General features: G+C 34.0%; 1 protein-coding gene across 1 annotated transcript; it reads left to right on the forward strand.

Moving 5' to 3' along the window:
• The first annotated feature begins 8,278 nt into the window (after positions 1-8,278).
• Positions 8,279-11,414, forward strand: LOC18612675 (transcription factor bHLH62). The gene is made up of 8 exons (XM_018118687.2): positions 8,279-9,511; positions 9,612-9,851; positions 9,950-10,015; positions 10,139-10,207; positions 10,303-10,374; positions 10,493-10,717; positions 10,839-10,938; positions 11,012-11,414. The coding sequence occupies exons 1-8, from the start codon at positions 8,582-8,584 to the stop codon at positions 11,047-11,049; spliced, it is 1,740 nt and encodes a 579-aa protein (XP_017974176.2). The 5' UTR covers positions 8,279-8,581; the 3' UTR covers positions 11,050-11,414.
• The last annotated feature ends 6,813 nt before the right edge of the window (positions 11,415-18,227 follow it).

Raw genomic sequence — 18,227 nt, forward strand, 5'->3', positions numbered from 1 at the left:
TTCTGGCACCATGGCATTGAGCTCATGAATTGCATTATGGAGGCTCTTCTTAGCATGGCACCGCGGTGCCCTCTTCTTCATGGCCACGGCGATAAAAGTGTTGTCTCTACCACTCTCTTTCAAATTGTGACGTGATTGTCTTTTTCTTTTAGGTTGAACTAGGTAAAGTGGTAAACATGAAAGCAGTAGCCCTATCCCTTAACTTTTCAATGGCTCAAGAATCACGTCAATTGGACTTCTAGAATGAAAGTTATGCTTGAAACACTACAACATGTATGAGAGAAGCATGAACTTTTGCACACTTTTCTTCATCAATTAAACCCCTTTTCAAGTGCACACCTACAAAAGCAACAAACTAACTTAGTAATAACTAAACCTGAAAGCAAATTATCATAAAATAACTCAAATTAAATTGACCCAACAAAATTACTAAAACAAGGTAAATAACTAAAAATATCAAAATTTTAAAGTAAATCGCAAGATCTTAGCTTATTTAATGCTCAAAATATAACAAAATAACTCTATATAATAAAGTTATCACTTATGCACCCACATGTGCCGTATGTGCGTATGGGCTTGACCCACACGCACTATTCGTGTTCTTTCCCATTTTAACACTTGAACAGTGGCTATCCTCCATTAAAGCCCGATTTGAGCATTTAAGTCCATTATTTTGGCCTTTTAACACCATATATATAATCAAATCCTAAATGAATTTAACCTTGTTCTCCTATGTAACTTTGAAGTAAAACACATAAATTGAGTTGATTTTGAGCTAAATTAAAAACAAAACTCACGAGTATGAACCCTATAAACGTAGCACCTTCAATTGACGAAATCATTTGGTTGAACAAAGTTTTATGATATTAATAACAATCTTTGGTTATCAAGAAACAGATTCCAAGATAATTGTACAAAAATTATATAAAATCATTTGAGTTCTTGATTTGAAAACTTTGAAACTTGCGACTCTTAGAAATACCGTTTCTTAAGCATGAATTCAGCCAATTCCAGAGATATAGTACGACTAAAGTACCATATTACCGATAATGTATCATTAAATAAACATGCCCAAGATTCGGTTCGCATTGTATACAAAGAAATTATGAATTTAAATAGCATGATTACATAAATTCAAAACTTCGATTAATTCATGTTTTTTACATATATAAGCAATTAATAATCACAATAATGATCTAGTAGATTTCTAAAGTTATATATTCACGTTTTACACGTAAAATTAGAGATGAAGATTCTTAGGATTTTAAATCCCAAAGTATGATCGCTCTTAAATCATATTGAAATTTTTATGTATAATAAAATACTCTTAATTTGAGATCCATCATAGCAGAAATTTAAAATACATAAAAATGTAGCTAAGGTTTTATCCATAACTCTGGTAGTAGAAACATCATGCTCACCCTATTGATTTCCGGAATTCAATACATTACTTTTCCTTTTTTATAACTTTCTAATGGGTGAGAAATTAAACATATAAAATAGAAGAGGAGACTTAATCTTTCTTTTATAATTAGTGAATCCCCAATCCCATCCATCGTAAAGTTTAAAGTCTTTCGCACAAGCCTATACCATTGAGCTGACATAGAAGATTGAAAGTAATTAAACCCATTATTAGGTCATGTTATATGAACGTTAGTGTTATCTCATTATCCGGACTAAATTAACTTCAACTGTTTTATTTTTTTGATAAATATAAAAAATAAATTATGTAATTCCACACTTTAATTAGACGAAATAATTTGACAATAATCAATAATTGCAGGCGTGTCCATTGTCGTAGCAATGGAATCACAAATGATGGAAAATTTACTGACACGAAGAAACCAATAAAATACCGTTTCATAAATTTATATTGATTTTTCTTATAAATGAGGATGTCGCGTTTGATCGTGGATATATACCGCATTTGATAAACAGGAGATTAAAGAACATACACTAGGGAAAATCTAAGCCGTAATGACATCCAGCTTTGTGACCCAATATAAATATATGAAGCCCGAGACTCCGTAGTTGGAAACAGACTTTGAGCTTTTGCTTCCACAAATTTCTTTCCTGTATAATATTAATTGCTTCCATTATATCTAGCTGCAAGCTGAAACCCACCTGGCCTCAGTGTCTGGATGATGCAGATAGATGTAGGCTACAGGATATACTGCTTTGAAAATCTTGGCAAAGAAAAGTTGAAGAAGCAGATCAGCTAGCATTTGATAGGACGGTGAGAGTTGCCTGGTCAGCCATGCCACAGAGACAAGTAATGAAGTGGCAAGCACTAGTAGTTGAATGTTGACCAGAATTCAATACCATGCATGCATTTACTACTTGACAAATATGTACCCAACATGTATTTTTTTTTTAATTTCCGCACGTTTTTTTTCTTATTTTTTTAACAATGACGAATTCTCCTTGAAATTTGTTTTCAAGTATTTAATCGCTTATTGATAAAATGGCAAAAATTAGGTAGGGTTCTATAAAGCAAATTTATGTTCATTAAATTTTAACAATTGTGAAATCTTTTTAAAAAATATATATCAAGTATTTGTTTGCTCCATGATAAATAAAATGGCAAAATTAAGCTAAACAGAATTCACAAATTAATTTATAAGAAATGACATGGAAAAACACACATTAATCAAATATGGTAATCTTAAAAAAGGAAGAATAAACCGTCGGGAATGATTCCCATCATTGAAGCATGTATGATCAGTTCTTTCATTATAGGTATTTTTCAGATATGAATCAAGTTCAGTTTGAAATATGTGCGGGGCCACTGGGGAATAAGCACTGCATATGTCACCTATATCCTTTCATAAATGATTTTCCAGATTGAGGGAAAAATGATTGCAAATTTCCCTTCTCAAGCTCTTTTGAAGTCGAAAGAGATAGCATCCTTCTTCGGTAAGAAGATCATAAATGAAGGAGTGCGGCTCCCGAGGGTTGGCAAAACCTCATTGATGATTCCTTTGAATCAAAAACAAATTGATTTCGTTCAAGAAAGAGACCAGTAACCAATATTTATGCAAATGCCGGGTCAGCCATGGAATATTTTTCCTTTGAAAAAGAATTTATGGATGATCAAATAATCAAATTAAAGGCTCTCTCTCCCCCTCCCCCCCCCCCCCCCCCCCCACCCCCACCCCCCCAAAAAAAAAATTAAGGAATTTTTGCAGCTTGCACAAGTACCACACATACAGGAATAAATATGTTTTGGCTCCACTTGATAGATAAAAATGACAAAATAAATGAAAATTAAACTTCATCCATCTTAAGTATACCTATATACCCAACAAACTATATATAAGATAAAATGCCATTTTTTTTCCTTTTGGGGTTTATCCATTCATAGGTCATAATTTCATTTTTGTTGTTCAACAACATAAATGTCCAGGAGTGATGAATCTGCAGAGATGAGCATAATCTATATTGTAGAATTTAAAATTCATCTCCCCATACGAAATAGAACAAAATATACAGGAAATCAAGGTAACAATTTTTGTAATTTTTGCATGTACAAGGTTAGAACTTTGGTACAAGTATGAAGCAGGTTTTGTGGGCTAAGCCTCCACGTTTCAATCGATTTAATAATTAACAATGCTAGAAGATTCATTAAGTTGAAGTAAAGTAAAAATATTTTTGGGTTCTTTATGAAAATAATTAACCCCTTGACTTTCCAGCGTTGTATTGTGAGAAAATTAAGCTTTAAAGTTGTTTAAATCTTTGAGCACTTGAAACTGGGATATTATGTATATAGACATCTATCTCAGATAACAAATACTTGAATGTTTACTATCTTGAATAAGACTAAAGTTTTATGATGCGCATGCGGGTGCACATAATTATCACCTTTTTTTGTGTCAAGACAGTGTTCAGTGGGCGCCTCCAATCCACCTTAAATATTTAATGTTATTCGCTAATATTTTGCTATGTTTAAGTTTAGTCATCCAAGTTTGTAATTGTGAATTTGTTTTTGGGGACTGGTTTGCATTAATTGTGCATTCACAGTTAATTACTCCTTCTTTCTGTAACTACTCATATTTAATTCTAGAATCAATACATGAATTGTTTACTAACATTAAACTTAGCTGCTTAAAGTTGAAGGTAACTATCTATAAATGTAAGTTCAACTGTTCAAGGACCATAACCTCATTTTTTTACCCTTTTTTATACTTGGGTTTTTTTCTTCTTTTTTTTTTTTTTTTTGAAAATGATTTGTGATTAGTATTGAAACAGTATTTCAATCACATTAAGTACAACAGAGAAAAAAAAAGAGGAAATTAAAGAATCATAAATGGGTCAAGCTTCTACTCTTTAGACTGTCACCAAAAGCCTGCCCTAATTAATTGACAAAGCTACTAATAGGGACACTGCTCTTTAATTATATAGTCGCCATGCATTTTTCATCTGTATCTTTTATGAGGATCTAAATCCATCTAGTTTGCTCATAATGATGCTAATTAATCAGTTAATGATGTAGTGCAGAAAGAAAATATGACAGCTAGAAGTTATAATTTAGTCATTGACATCATTTTTAATTATCGGGATTAATTAGAGAAAAAGATTGTCTTAATTATGATTTATTGACTCATCGATCAGCTATTATTAATAACAAATCATACTACTTTGCTTTGTGATGGACTAGAAGCAATCAAGAGATCAATGACAATTGTACAGGAAAATCGCGGAGTAAGGTATCAAAGTTTGTTGGATTGATTAAATAATGATACCTAATTAGTTCATCATATTCCATTTCGTTATTATTTATGAACAAATTTAATAATATGATGGATTAATCATAGTAATAACAATTTAATAGTATGCTGTAAGGCATTATCCTTTGCCAATAATGACAGCACAATACATTATTAATTAATTTGCTAATTAATAATGAGTCAATTAATTTTACATAATCTATATAATGATCAACAAACTTTCATAAAAATATAAGATTGTTTTTGTGGGTTGATTTTGTTTTTGTTGCACTAGTACAGCCATGTATGAATGTATGTATGTATAGATGTACATATATGTGTACGATGATCTTAACTTTAAAAAGAATGAAGTATATCAGGATTAACAGTGAGTTTTTGATGCAAATAATCTCATCGACTCTATGATAATTAATAACATAAAATTTAATTAATAACAACAATAATCATGATTTTACATGCACCCGAGCATTTATTTCATTAGTTGGTGTATAATCTCTCTGTCTAAAGAGTAAGGTTCGAATCTCCCCTTCCCCAATTATAAAAAAAAAAATCATGATTTTACTTTTAATCCTTAATCTAGTAGGTTGGTACATGGTAGCTACAAGGCAAAAAGAAGAGAGGTCGACCATGACAAAAGAGAGAACTTATAATTGGTTTTTGCCACTTTGGTTAAGAATTAAGATTCTTACAATATGCTGTCCAAACCCCACGATGAAAGCAGCTAATAATTAGGGAGTAGTTACAAGAAAGCAAAAGGAAAGACAAACGATTTCTTTTTTTTTGTTTTTTTAACCCTTTGGCAATTGCTGTTCGTCTACTCGACAAGATCCATCTCCTCAATAAGCCAAAACCTCTGTCTTCTGCAACTGAATTAGGATGTCAAACATTGTTAAGCAAGAAATTCCTCTGTTTCCTACCATCTGGATCCACTTTTGGATTTAACCTCAAAGCTTCCAAAATCAAATGCTTTGTTTTATAGATGCCAAATTAGTTAACAACTAAGCATACAGAATAAAATCATGTCACGTTTGTTTGTTTTTTTTTTTTAATTTTTTGTCCAAAAGATTGTGGGTATGGAGTATGATGAATTTCATATTGCTTATATGAAAAAATTAGCTAAAAATTATGGGTTTACAAAAGCTTTCAAGTTAAATTCAAGTAGGTTTATGTTTATTTTTTTTTATTTTACCTATTGGTATAATAAAATAATCTTAAAACTCCCAACATTTAAACATTAAAATTCCAAATTATTTGTATTTATAATTGGTGATGTTGTAAAGTAATGTACTATGAATCAAAAAAATTTAACTAATGTGGCCGGTGCATCTATTTTATATATATGATTATACCTTACAAATTACAACTCAAAATCTTCCCCATGCTTGAATAATTAAATTCAAGTGGTTCATGGTACTGCCGTGGTCCTTTCTTAGAACACAAATAAGGGTGTCTATGAGTTGGTATTCAGTGTATGATCTTTAATATTAATTATAAATTTATCCATTATTGCAATTGATAATCAATAATGCATTCTAAATTTGGACTTCACTTATAACAATTATAGAGCTTTTTTTTTTCTTTTTTTTTTTTTAATTATATAGAGCTTCTAAGATAAGTGAAAATGTAGGCTTTCGAATGGATCTAATATAATATTAAGTTTTTAATTTTAAAAAAAAATAAATTTAACCAGATCTAATATTCATAATAATAGCAAGATTCATAATATTAAGGTATTTATCTGTATTGGAATCACTTTTGGATGGAACACATTATAAGTTTCTAGCTTTAATGTACCTTTAGACATGATGTTTATATGTGGTGGGATGTCCGTAGCATCTGGATTAGAAGAGTGTATTTTGAAAATAGTAGGACATGAAAGATATATGGGTTGCTTTATCCTAAGTAAATTTTTAGAGGCAATGGACCACGTTATCCTTTTCGCTCCAGCCAAGGCAAAGCATTGTCATCAATAACCCTTGATGCATTTGGCATTAAAGAAAGTGTTTTATGGAATTGCAAATATCCAGCATTCTCATCATGAAGTTACCAATTTGCCAAGCCAAATCTGATGGCGTAATAAAATTGTAAGAAATTTTCTTCTTCCATGCCTCAAGGCTAGGAAACAGCTATAAATAATGTATTGGAAGCTGTGCTTCTCTTGTATTTCGAAGAAAGTGAGCAAAGTAATTCAACAATTTTTTTTGTTTCTTTTCTAGCTAATTCTTTAAACATCCTGTTATGTGAACCCGACCAAAGCCGAGTTAACCGGCAAGGTGGGAATTTAATGCAATGATTGACTTGCCTAAACATGAAGAATTTATTTATTATAATTTCTAAAACTTAATTTATTTTTTCTCTATCTGTGGTGCTGAGATGTGAGAAAGAAGTGATTGGAAAAAAAAAGCGACAAAGTAAAAGACTTTTACTATTTATTTAATTTACTCTTGACTTTTAACCCCCAAAAAACTGCTCTATCGACTCCAATGATTGTCAAATATAAAACTACTTAACTTGTTTCACCCAAAAGAAAAATTGAAATTTAGGATCCACGTACCAAATACAGAAAGTACAGCAGGTTTAGGTTGACCAGAGACGGGGATGGTACAATGCACGCTGGGTTGATGCCCTACTAATTCACATCCAACCCAACAACATTTGCCTTGTCTCCAAGGCCAAGGGGGATTAATGCGTGTGGGAATTGGGCTTTGATATCCCATGAACCGGTGCCAAAACTTTATGTTCCTTGCTTTAGTTTTTCAAGCTTTAGTTAACCGCAGCAGGTGATATTGCTGTGCATTGTTTACGATGAAATCATGCCGTGTCGGTTTTAACCAATCACCATATCCCACTCGCTTCATTTCCTCCTTTCTTTGAAATTGCCTCAACAAGTCAAAGTTTTTAAAAAAATAATCAAAATTTATCATAAATGTCGTCCCTGCTTACTTACATCACTTTTCAATAATGAAAATAAAAATACACAAAAGATTACGATTTGACAAATAACAACTGTACAATTTGACTAACAAAAAAGGATCCAAAAAACGCAAACATCATCGAACAAGATTTTGCCTAAAAGTACAGTATTTGTTTTAATGTTGACATGAAATAATTAATTAAAATGTTATCTCCATAAATTTTATTTGTATTTTTTTTTTTTTTTGAGAAAAATGGAACCCAATTGTATTAGTAGAAATGAATCCCAACCCTAGCTACATATCTGGCTTCTGGCCAGCTTTCTTAAGTGAAAAAACCGTGGAGGACTTTCAAGAGGATTCATAAATCATTGGTTCGAGAGACTTGAGAATTTCAAGAGAGGGAAGGACATTTTGGTGCTTTGACGTTCAAGGCCCGGCAACACCCCCCCTTCTCCGCCTTTTACGGGGGAAAGAACAAGAAAAGAATTGCTTAATATTACCAGTACTAACACACATCATTATAAAAAGAAAAGAAAAATACATACTTATTGCATAAAGAAAAGCGAAATAATTAAAGATTAAAAAGGTCAAACAATAACTTTTCTTTTACATCTATATAACTCCATTGCAGCCCAACCCAAACCTTCCCCTTTCCCCCTCTCTCTCTCTCTCTCTCTTGCTTTGCCATAGCGCTTAGCATTTCTTCACCCAACATATCTTCTCCCCTTCCTTTTCCTCTACCCGCCTTCTTTCGCTAACCTCTCTTCTACACAAATGCAATCATTTTGATCCCACAATTCATTCATTTCCACTCAAATTTCAACTCTTCTCTTTTGGTTGAAAGAAATATAAGGCATCCAAAGTTAAATATCAAACTGGGACTTTTTATTAAGCTGTTAGTTCTTGATCTGGATTTTCACATTGAACTGACTTTCTTCAATGGAGAACCAGTTTTTCCTTAATGCAGGAATCCCACCACCCGCACGGCCATTGCACTTTGGACCCTCTTTATCGTCGCCAATGCCAGCTTGGCAGTCCCTATCTTCAGCCATGGAAATTCAGGTGACAGAGATGAATTGTTCCCCTGATCAGTCTCAAGATTGTTTCCTGAATCCCCACTGGGAAAAGTCAACAGATTACGGCCTACAGTTTGACTCAGCCCTGAGTTCAATGGTGTCTTCCCCAGCAGCGTCAAATTCCAATATCTCCAATGAGAGCTTCATGATCAGGGAATTGATAGGCAAATTGGGGAGCATTGGTAACTCTGGTGAGATCTCCCCACATTCACAGCCATTGTTGGCTTCTTACCTCAATGGACCCAATAGTACCAACACCTCCGGTTATAGCACCCCATTGAATTCTCCTCCTAAACTAAACTTGCCAATGATGGATAGTTTGGTTAAAGAGAAGCTTCCCAGTTTGGAAAAATCAATGGGATTGAATTCCAGTGTGGCAGAATTCTCAGCTGATCCTGGATTTGCAGAGAGGGCAGCTAAATTCTCCTGTTTTGGAAGCAAGAGTTTCAATGGTCGGACGAGTCAGTTCGGACTCAACAACAACAATGAAATTGCGGCTTACAGATCTAATCCATTGAGAGCAGATACCAAGCTACCGCGTGTTTCAAGTAGTCCTTCTCTAAAGGCAATGGGATCTCAAGTTGGTGGTGTTCAAGGGGCCAACAAGAATTCTCCACTGCAGGACCGATCAGAATTAGCCAATTCTCAAGAGGAATCAACCGTTTCCGAACAGAATCCCAATGGTGATCCTGGTTTGAAAGCTTCAAAAGATTTGACTTCAAGGAAAAGAAAGGCGGTTCCCAAAGCAAAAACAAAGGAAACTTTTGCATCCCCATCAGCAAATGCTGCAAAGGTATAGAGTTGAAAGAGTTGTGACTTTGAACTTTCAAAATTCCAGCCGTAGATTTTATAGAGAATTTTTCTTTTAACAGTCAGTAATTATCCATTTCCAGGTGCATGATCCAAACGAAGAATCAAACGAGAAGCGGTGCAAGTCTACAGAAAGCAATGGAAATGAAAATGGCTCTGTTAAAGCAGAGGAAGAAGCAAAAGGAAGCAATGGAAATGCAGGGGATGAGAAACAGAACAAGACAAATAATAATAACACAAAGCCTCCTGAACCTCCAAAGGATTATATTCATGTTAGAGCAAGAAGGGGTCAAGCCACTGACAGCCATAGTTTAGCTGAAAGAGTGAGAATTATAATTCACTTTTCTCAAACTCAAAACATTCAAGCATGACCTGCTGGCGTTCTTGCATTAACATTGGCTATATCTGTCACCTTTATCAGGTCCGTAGAGAGAAAATCAGTGAGAGAATGAAGCTTCTGCAAAATCTTGTTCCCGGCTGCAACAAGGTCTGGAGTTTGTTCTAAATTTGGGAAATTATAAAAAATAAATCAATTAAAGGAGCGGTTGGTTTAGGTAAAAATTATTGCTGAAATTCTTAAAATATAATGGTCTTGGATTTAAAATTGTAGGTCACTGGAAAAGCCCTTATGCTGGATGAAATTATAAACTACGTTCAATCATTGCAGCGACAAGTTGAGGTAGATTACCTGTTATTGATGAACGTGTGTGATCAATTTCTTGGGGTAGAAGTTTTCTTGACTAATGGTTACGATATTTCTTTTTTTATTGGCAGTTCCTCTCAATGAAGCTAGCTTCAGTGAATACCAGGCTGGATTTTAACGTGGATAGTTTAATGTCAAAGGATGTAAGGGTCTAAGCTCTTTTGCCAACAGTTTATTTATTTTCTTTTCTCTGGAGAGTAATGTTTCAATTCTTCGAATTGGGATTACCTGTTTTGTTTGTTGTTTTTTGTTCTTTTGCAGATATTTCAATCAAACACTACTTTGCCACATCCAATATTCCCAATAGATTCCTCCTCGGCATCAGCCTTTTTTGGGCACCAGCCCCAGCAAAACCCAGCACTTCATAGCAATCTTTCCAGTGGGACAATGACCCAATGCTCAGTGGACCCATTAGATACTGCAATATGCCCCAACCTTAACACGCATTTACCTCCAATTAACCAATTTGCTCAAATTGTCCCTCAGGTAATTTCATTTTCATAGTTTCCCTCAAAAGAAAAATGTGAGCCCAATGATTTTTTCCATCCTTTTCTTTCCATTTCACGGATCTAAACATCTGCAACTTGCCTGTCTAAATTATGTTCAGTACCCAACATTCTGTGAGGGTGACCTGCAAACCGTAGTTCAGATGGGGTATGGCCAGAATCCGAGCCAGGAAATGGCAATACAGTCAGAAAACTTGCAGGGTAAGAAAGTTATACTCCCTGATAGAGTTATTAATCCAGGCTGTAATTAATTATGATTATTCTTGTAATGCAGGGTCAAATCAAGTATCCCACATGAAAGTTGAGCTCTGATAACCATTCTTTGGTCCTGAATTCTTAAAGGTCAAAAGGAGAGAACGGCTGCTGTATATACAAGGAATTTAATATGGACCAGTGCATGAACTACTAGTACTAGCCAATTCTGCTTAGGTTTTAAAGAGGAGGATTCTTTTCCTTTTTCACCCTAATATTTTTATCTTACTTTTGGGTTTTGTCGATGATTTTGTCTTCTTCTAATTCTTTTTATGGAGCTTTCCTATCAAAATTATCCACTGTAAAATTTGTGTACTCCTTCCTGGTGCAAAAATCTTAATAGCAAAAGCACCAACATTTGTAAGATATATATATATATATATATTAATTAATGCTAATTAGATGGAAATAGTTTTCACTTTTCACTTGTCTGAGCAGCTTTTATTTTCTACACTATTGGACATTCTACTTTATTAATTTGAAACGCCATCTCAATTCAACAAGATTTCCCGAATTCTCTTGAAACTTTTGTATGGGGTCACATCAATTTTGAGCCTTGTTAGATCGCGTAATCTGGTGGATTTGATCCTTTTGAGTGTTAACCAGCTGTATTTGTTGGGGCAGGGGCACCTTTCTGCTCTTTCAAAAGTCTAATTAGAGCGATTAAGACATTGATGATCTTGAGCTGGGGTCAACCCCATGATTCTTGGCAATGTCCAGGGGAGGGCTCCTGTAATTTTCATAGATTAACCAAAAACAGAAGCTTCTGTTCACTTTTTTCTTTTTCCTTTTTTCACTGTGGCAGAAACCAAAATCATTTCATTCATTCAAGGACAAACAAAAGATTAGAAGTTATAACCACCCCCTTTAATTATACTTTTTCCTTTTAATTAATACTATTTATCTGCATCAAAAGAATCCCAGGTTGGCAATGGTGAGATTCTGACTAGACCCAATGAATCATTGAGCTTTATAATCACACCTACTTTCAAAATCATTTTTTTTAATCAGAAGAAAAAAAAAAAGTTATTATTGTAGTGGAGTTCAGGTATGGAAAGATGCTCGTAAGAAAAAATATAAAAATGGGTAGTGATTTTTTTCAAATTTATTTGAGGTTGCTGGTAAAAAAAAAAAATCCAGTTTCTGGGGCTCAACAAAAGATTTATGGGTTGTAATTATTTTATTCAAGGGTCTATTATTGGTCTGCAGATTAGGCGTTGTTTATTTACTGGAAAGATGCTTTGAATGTGGTGTTTTGCGTTGTAAAATAAAATAGCAATAGAGAGGTTCATGTGACAGTCTTGTCGCTAGAAAGCTTAAAAAAACCAATCATCTTGCGACGTGTCTAGGCATTGAATTTTGTTAGTCCTTAATCTCTTTTCTTATTTAATTTGGTTGTTTTTATTGTGTTTCTTCAATGTTCTTTGATTCATCATTCTGGATTGATTCTGCTAAAAGGTTTCCGCTAGATTACTGTTGAAATGTCAGGAAAACGTAAGTACAGAACCTCGACAGGGGCTGCTACATGATAAGCTTAGCTGGTAACCCCAAAACTTGAGTTCTTTTCAAAAGCTTAAGTGTCATTTCTTTCAATTTTCTATGGTGTGACCTTTCATGAACCTTGCAAAGTGACCCTTTTTCTTTAAGAAAGGAACTTTCTAATGCAAAAATAAAATCGATCGAGGGCCGCATTGCTTCTTCTCTCTTTCATCTTATAATTTCCAAGGAAAACAAAAAGGAAGAAAATTTGAGTGTAGCTATCACTAGTCAATGTTATTTATTGAGAAGAAAGAAAAAAAGTTAAAACTGTGTGAATGACTTGGAACAGCAATAAAAATGGGTCCATTTACATCCATTACAATTAAAGAGATAGATAAGCTCGTTTTCCAAAGATTGGATGTTCCATAGAAAAGTGTATTGGATGTTCCGATGCTACTTCAACATTTTCATTGAAAAGTAAAAATGAAAGTGACATAAGAGATGATAGTAACAATTGTTTCTATCCCTTCAGCCCGAATTTGATCCATAAGCTCCCTCTTATCCAAGACTTTAGCCCCCCCTAATTGCCTAAGATAAAGGATAATTAAGAGGGTAGTGATTGTTTAGAACTAATAACCAACAATGAAGTAAATGCAACTATATGAATAAATGCAAACGCAAAAGAATACAATACCGTTGCATTTCTTTACTCTTCCTTCCATAACATTAGACTAGTTTAATGTTTAGTCATTAAGTGTTGAAAAGTTAACAAGCAAATTAAAACAAAACAAGGGCAACAATTTTTCCAAGAAAACTTATATCAAGAGGTGTGGATATGGTCACATCAGCATTTTCCAGGTTAAAGGAAACGCAAAAACAAAGAGAGAGACGAGAGAGATGTTTCAGGAGTGTTTTGCATTGTTATCTCGTAGATGCTACCACTATTGTCTTTGTTTTTTGTCATCAGTGCTTGCTGCTATTGATTTCATAGATCCCCCCTCTAATGCGTATAGCATTATGCCTCTATTGATCTAAGTTTTTGATAGGGAATTTCTTGGTAAGTAGTCTTAATCAAATCCTGAAATCCATGTGCAGGGCAGAACACGACCACCCACCCCCCCTCCCCCAAAAAAAAAAACTGAAAAGAAAAGCCATCCGAGTCTCCACAACAGCAATAAAGAATGTTTTAGGAGTGGGAACTTGGAAGTGAGATACTTTGTTAGGAACCCAATCGGTTGCTGTTGTAGGGCATAATATATATTATATATGGGATGATTAGGGTAGGTGTCCCATTAACAAAGCTGTCACTATTCTATCACCCTCTCCTTTGCTTTTCACCCTTTGGAACCCCTTTTGGGGCTCTAATTTTAACTTTGGTTGGTGTTTTTTGTTGGGGAGGAAAAAACAGGGGTGTGAAGAAGAAACAACCCATCATTTGTTTCACCTACCATTGCACTATTTCATGCTCTCCAACTGTAAGCGTGTTTTTGTTTTTCTGCATTTCAAAGCTTCTTCCCATCAAAAGCTCCCCCCTTTTCCCTTTTTTTTTTTGTGGGAAAGTTTGTAGTATTTGTGTCGCCATCATTAATTCGCACTTCACTTTCTTTCTGCCTTAATTACTTGTAGATTGGTGGAAATCTTTTTGGCCTTGTTTGCTTGTCCTTTTTACAGCTTGCACATCTTCAAATTTTGTGTATATAGTAAATTTGTATAAAATATAGACTAAATAGACAACAACAAAAATATATATATTGTTTTTTTGACCCAGCCAATAAAACTGTAAAATATGATGAGGATTTGAATTCGAATAGTGATTTAAATTTGAATCATCTTATTAAATAAAACATGAACTGAATCAAAGAGGACAAATATAAACTGTTTAAAGTCAAATGTCCAGACACATGCTAAAGCAAAATTAGGCTTTTTTTTTCAAACATATCTGATGGAGTGAGCTTTTGTTTTTATCACGGGTTTAACCATTCATCTTAAAAGGCCCAGAAGGGAATGTTTGGGACAATTCAGCCTCAATTTACATCATAATCATCATAAAAATAAAAGAGAATCTTATTAGGACCAAGTAGGCACCGAAAAGATTAAATTTGAGTGCTATGTCAATATAAAATTTTATATTTTTGTGTGCTACATTTTATAGTTTAAATCAAATTCTCAGTTATTCTGTAACAAGAGACAATTCCGTAATTCATATTTGAAAACTTTTTTTTGTAAATTTGACAAAAGAAAATGTGCTCTTCATGTTTATAGACGAGAAATGATTAATTTCTTTTATTATTAATTAAAAACTTTTAACAATCAATCCAAAAAAAAAAAAAAAAAAGAAAAGAAAGAAGGAACTTTACATTATAAGCATGTAGGTAACCTAGTTTGGAGGATGTCCAATGAACCTACAACTTAGAAACCTAGTTTGAAATTACATCCCCTCAATTAACCTTTTAAGCTGCCTACATGCATGTTAATGCCATTCTTAGCAACCCCAGATCTTGTTGCAATTATCTCCTTCATGCTTTTCATGACTTTATGTTGATTTTGATCTAAGTTAACTATAAAAACGTGGCAATGTTTGCGTTGACCTTTACCTTTAATCAAATATCTTATAACTTTTGACTGAAATTTCTCCTGCAATAATGTCATTCAAATATGTGCTTAATTTTTGCTGTTCCATGCATGTCCCCCTGGCCTGGCCCCAGACTTTTTACTTGTGAAACAAGCATGAAGCAACGTATGCAGGAGACACAAGCTGTCTGGGATATGATATGCAGAGAGTTAGACACAGTAACAGTAAAGCCAATTAGCGTATTACTTTGAAAAATCTTTCTTTCGACTGGGATTAATTCTAGGAGCTAGCGAGCGGAAAAGAAAAAGTCAAGATTTCACCGCTTTGGTCATTGCATGCGAGAAGCATGGACGGAAGAAATGGTCACTGGGGATATGCCCCTCTTTCTTCTATCCCCGCTTTCTTTTTCCCTTTTTTTCAATCTTTCTTGATATAAAGTAAGTCCAAAGACGGTTTTTTCTTTTCATTTTTTCCAAAATGACTCAAACTTCTACTCTTTTGATCATCTGTTTTGAACTTTTGGGAAGAACTTTCCGGTGGATTAGACAAAAGTAAAAGTGGCTCATCTTGATATAAAAGTGCAGAAATTTTTGACAAGGCTAGCTGTTGTGCGCATCTGTTAAATCATGCAATTGGTTCATAAATTGGGCTCAGCTAACTACCTAGCAAGGGTGCCACCGGCCAGAAGGCTTCTGGTTTTTGGAGAGTAACTGAAACTATTGACAAAGCCCAGAAGGCCTCCTTAATTTTTATGTAAGAGTAGGAACCTCGGCTGGTCCGCAAGCATGGATTAGGAGCTTTTTTGAACAAGCACTACACTCCATTTTTCCTAGTAATAGAGCTTCGGCCTTGAGGTTCAAGTCATGTTTTTGCTGTACCATATTAATAGGTCAAATACCATTTTTAGCCTTCCTCAATAAGGTGTGAGAGGTCTAATTGTATGAAATATTTATTTAATGATTGAAATTGTAACACTGTCATTCAAAGCAGGATAATAAATCTGAAGAGCAAGCAACAAACTCGTTGGAAACTACGACCCACTATATCCAGGCCACATACCCCGCATTTGCACCCTGGGCCCAACTACAGAAAATATATGAGCACATACAAAAGAGATTGGTTTCTGAGCCCAGGAAGAGGGAGTAGAATTTCAAAGCTGGATTTGTGGTTAATTTTGATGGAAAATATTTATATATATGATTATGTTAAAACCATCAAATTAAAATGCTCTCTTGTCTAAATTTGCCTACCAATTGCCAACTATTAATAGCTCCAACATGAAAGCGAAAATTCGTGGGGCTGCTACTTTGCCATAAAATGACCCAGTGAAATTGGGTCGGGGAGACCCAACAGTGGAGAGTAGACAAGACGGAGAGGGAGACGATGGCGGTGGTCTTGGACGATAATGGGTAGCTGCTTGCTTCGCTGGTTGAATAGCTGATTTTAGTAGCTATCATAACAAAATGGGTATATTGCAGGACTTTGGAAACTCAGATTTTGGTTTTTTCTTTTAACTTCTTAAACTGATATGTCAATATCATTCAAGCTGTAGAATTTGACTCGGTGGGCTGCTTTTTGTGTTTCATTTGTGAGAATTTAGGGAAAATCTAAGAGAAAACAAGCCATTCCTGAAAATTTTTTGTTATAGAAAAATGAATGCAAGAGTTTTTATACTCTGTTTCCAGCTAACTACATAAAAAGAAATAGTAGTTTCAAGTTGGTTAATTCTTAATTAATTAATATTTACAATTTAGTCAAAAACAAATCATAAAAGTAATTGATTAAAAATAAATATACATGTAGTGCTATACTCTCTTCTTTTATACACAGATCATATGGACAACACGTGACCTTTTTCTTTACCACTCTGCTATTCCTTTTAATCCATACTTCAAGCAGTTCTCTGTCTTTGATCTTCATTTTGCCTTCTTTTACCTTTAATCTTCATTCATCTATCTTGGCTAATACTCCCCCTCAAGATGCACGAGTATATTATGAATGTCCATCTTGCCAAGTAACTTATACAACTGCTTTGGCCGTAAAACCTTAATAAACAAATCTACAACTTGTTTTTCTGTAGAAATATAAACAGGTTCAATAGCCTTTACAAGCACATTCTCTCGTGTAAAGTGATAATCTATTTGAATGTTCTTTGTACGCTCATGAAAAATTGAATTCCTACAAATTTAAATTATTGATTGATCATCGCAGTAGAGTCTTACTGCTGTGTCTTGATTCACCCAAAAATCTATCAAGAGACTCTTTAATCAAATCACTTCATAGCATGTTGATGCCATTGATCTATATTCAGTCTCAGTAAAGCTACGAGCTACTACTGACTGCTTCTTGGATTTCCAGCTAACCAAGGAATTGCCAAGAAAAATGCTTTAACTTGTCACTGATTTGCATGTATCAGGGCATCCAACCCAATCGCTATCACAATAGGCAAAAATTTTCCAATCTAAATTTGATTTCATTAATAGTCCATGTAGAAATTTTGCTTCGAAGTGCTCCGAACATCAGTTACAGAATCCATGTAGAAAACACCAAATGCAATAAGAGGTGTAATGGATTCCAAAAGCCAAGCCAAAATCAAGTTATTACATTGAATCCATGGTCCAAATAAAAGATCTATACTAGCTGGTTTAGGTATGGTTCCATCTATGAATCCAACCTTATTTCTAATTGATAAAACTAGCACAAAAGACTTACTCCAAGCTACATAAGAAGTGAGTTTAGGATTTATCACAGCTGATCAATGATGGTTAATGTGATGTAGAAAATAAGGTGACTATGAATCCCCAACAGATGTTGTAGAAACTTTCTAAACTGATGTGTTTTCCATTATTAACCACAAAAAAATCTAAGAAACTCACAAAAAAGATGCAAGATTCAATAGATATTAACAAGAAACAGTGCCAAACAAGAAGTTTAATCAACATAACTAAGAAATACTGTATAGTAGTGAATCTTCAACATAAATAGAAGGAAAAACTAAAGAAAAATAATACCAGGAACCCTAGTTCTAGCTTTAATAACATGTGAGAATTTGGGGAAAATTTGAGAGTAAACAAGCCATTCTTGGAAATTTTCTAGTATCTTTCATTAAGAGAATAATAAATACAAGTAAGAGTATTTATACTTTGTTCCCAACTAACTAAACAAAAAGAAAAAGTAGATTCATGTT

Source organism: Theobroma cacao, chromosome 1, assembly GCF_053813885.1.
Source record: "Theobroma cacao isolate CCN51 chromosome 1, ASM5381388v1, whole genome shotgun sequence".
NCBI classification, from domain to species: Eukaryota; Viridiplantae; Streptophyta; class Magnoliopsida; order Malvales; family Malvaceae; genus Theobroma; species Theobroma cacao.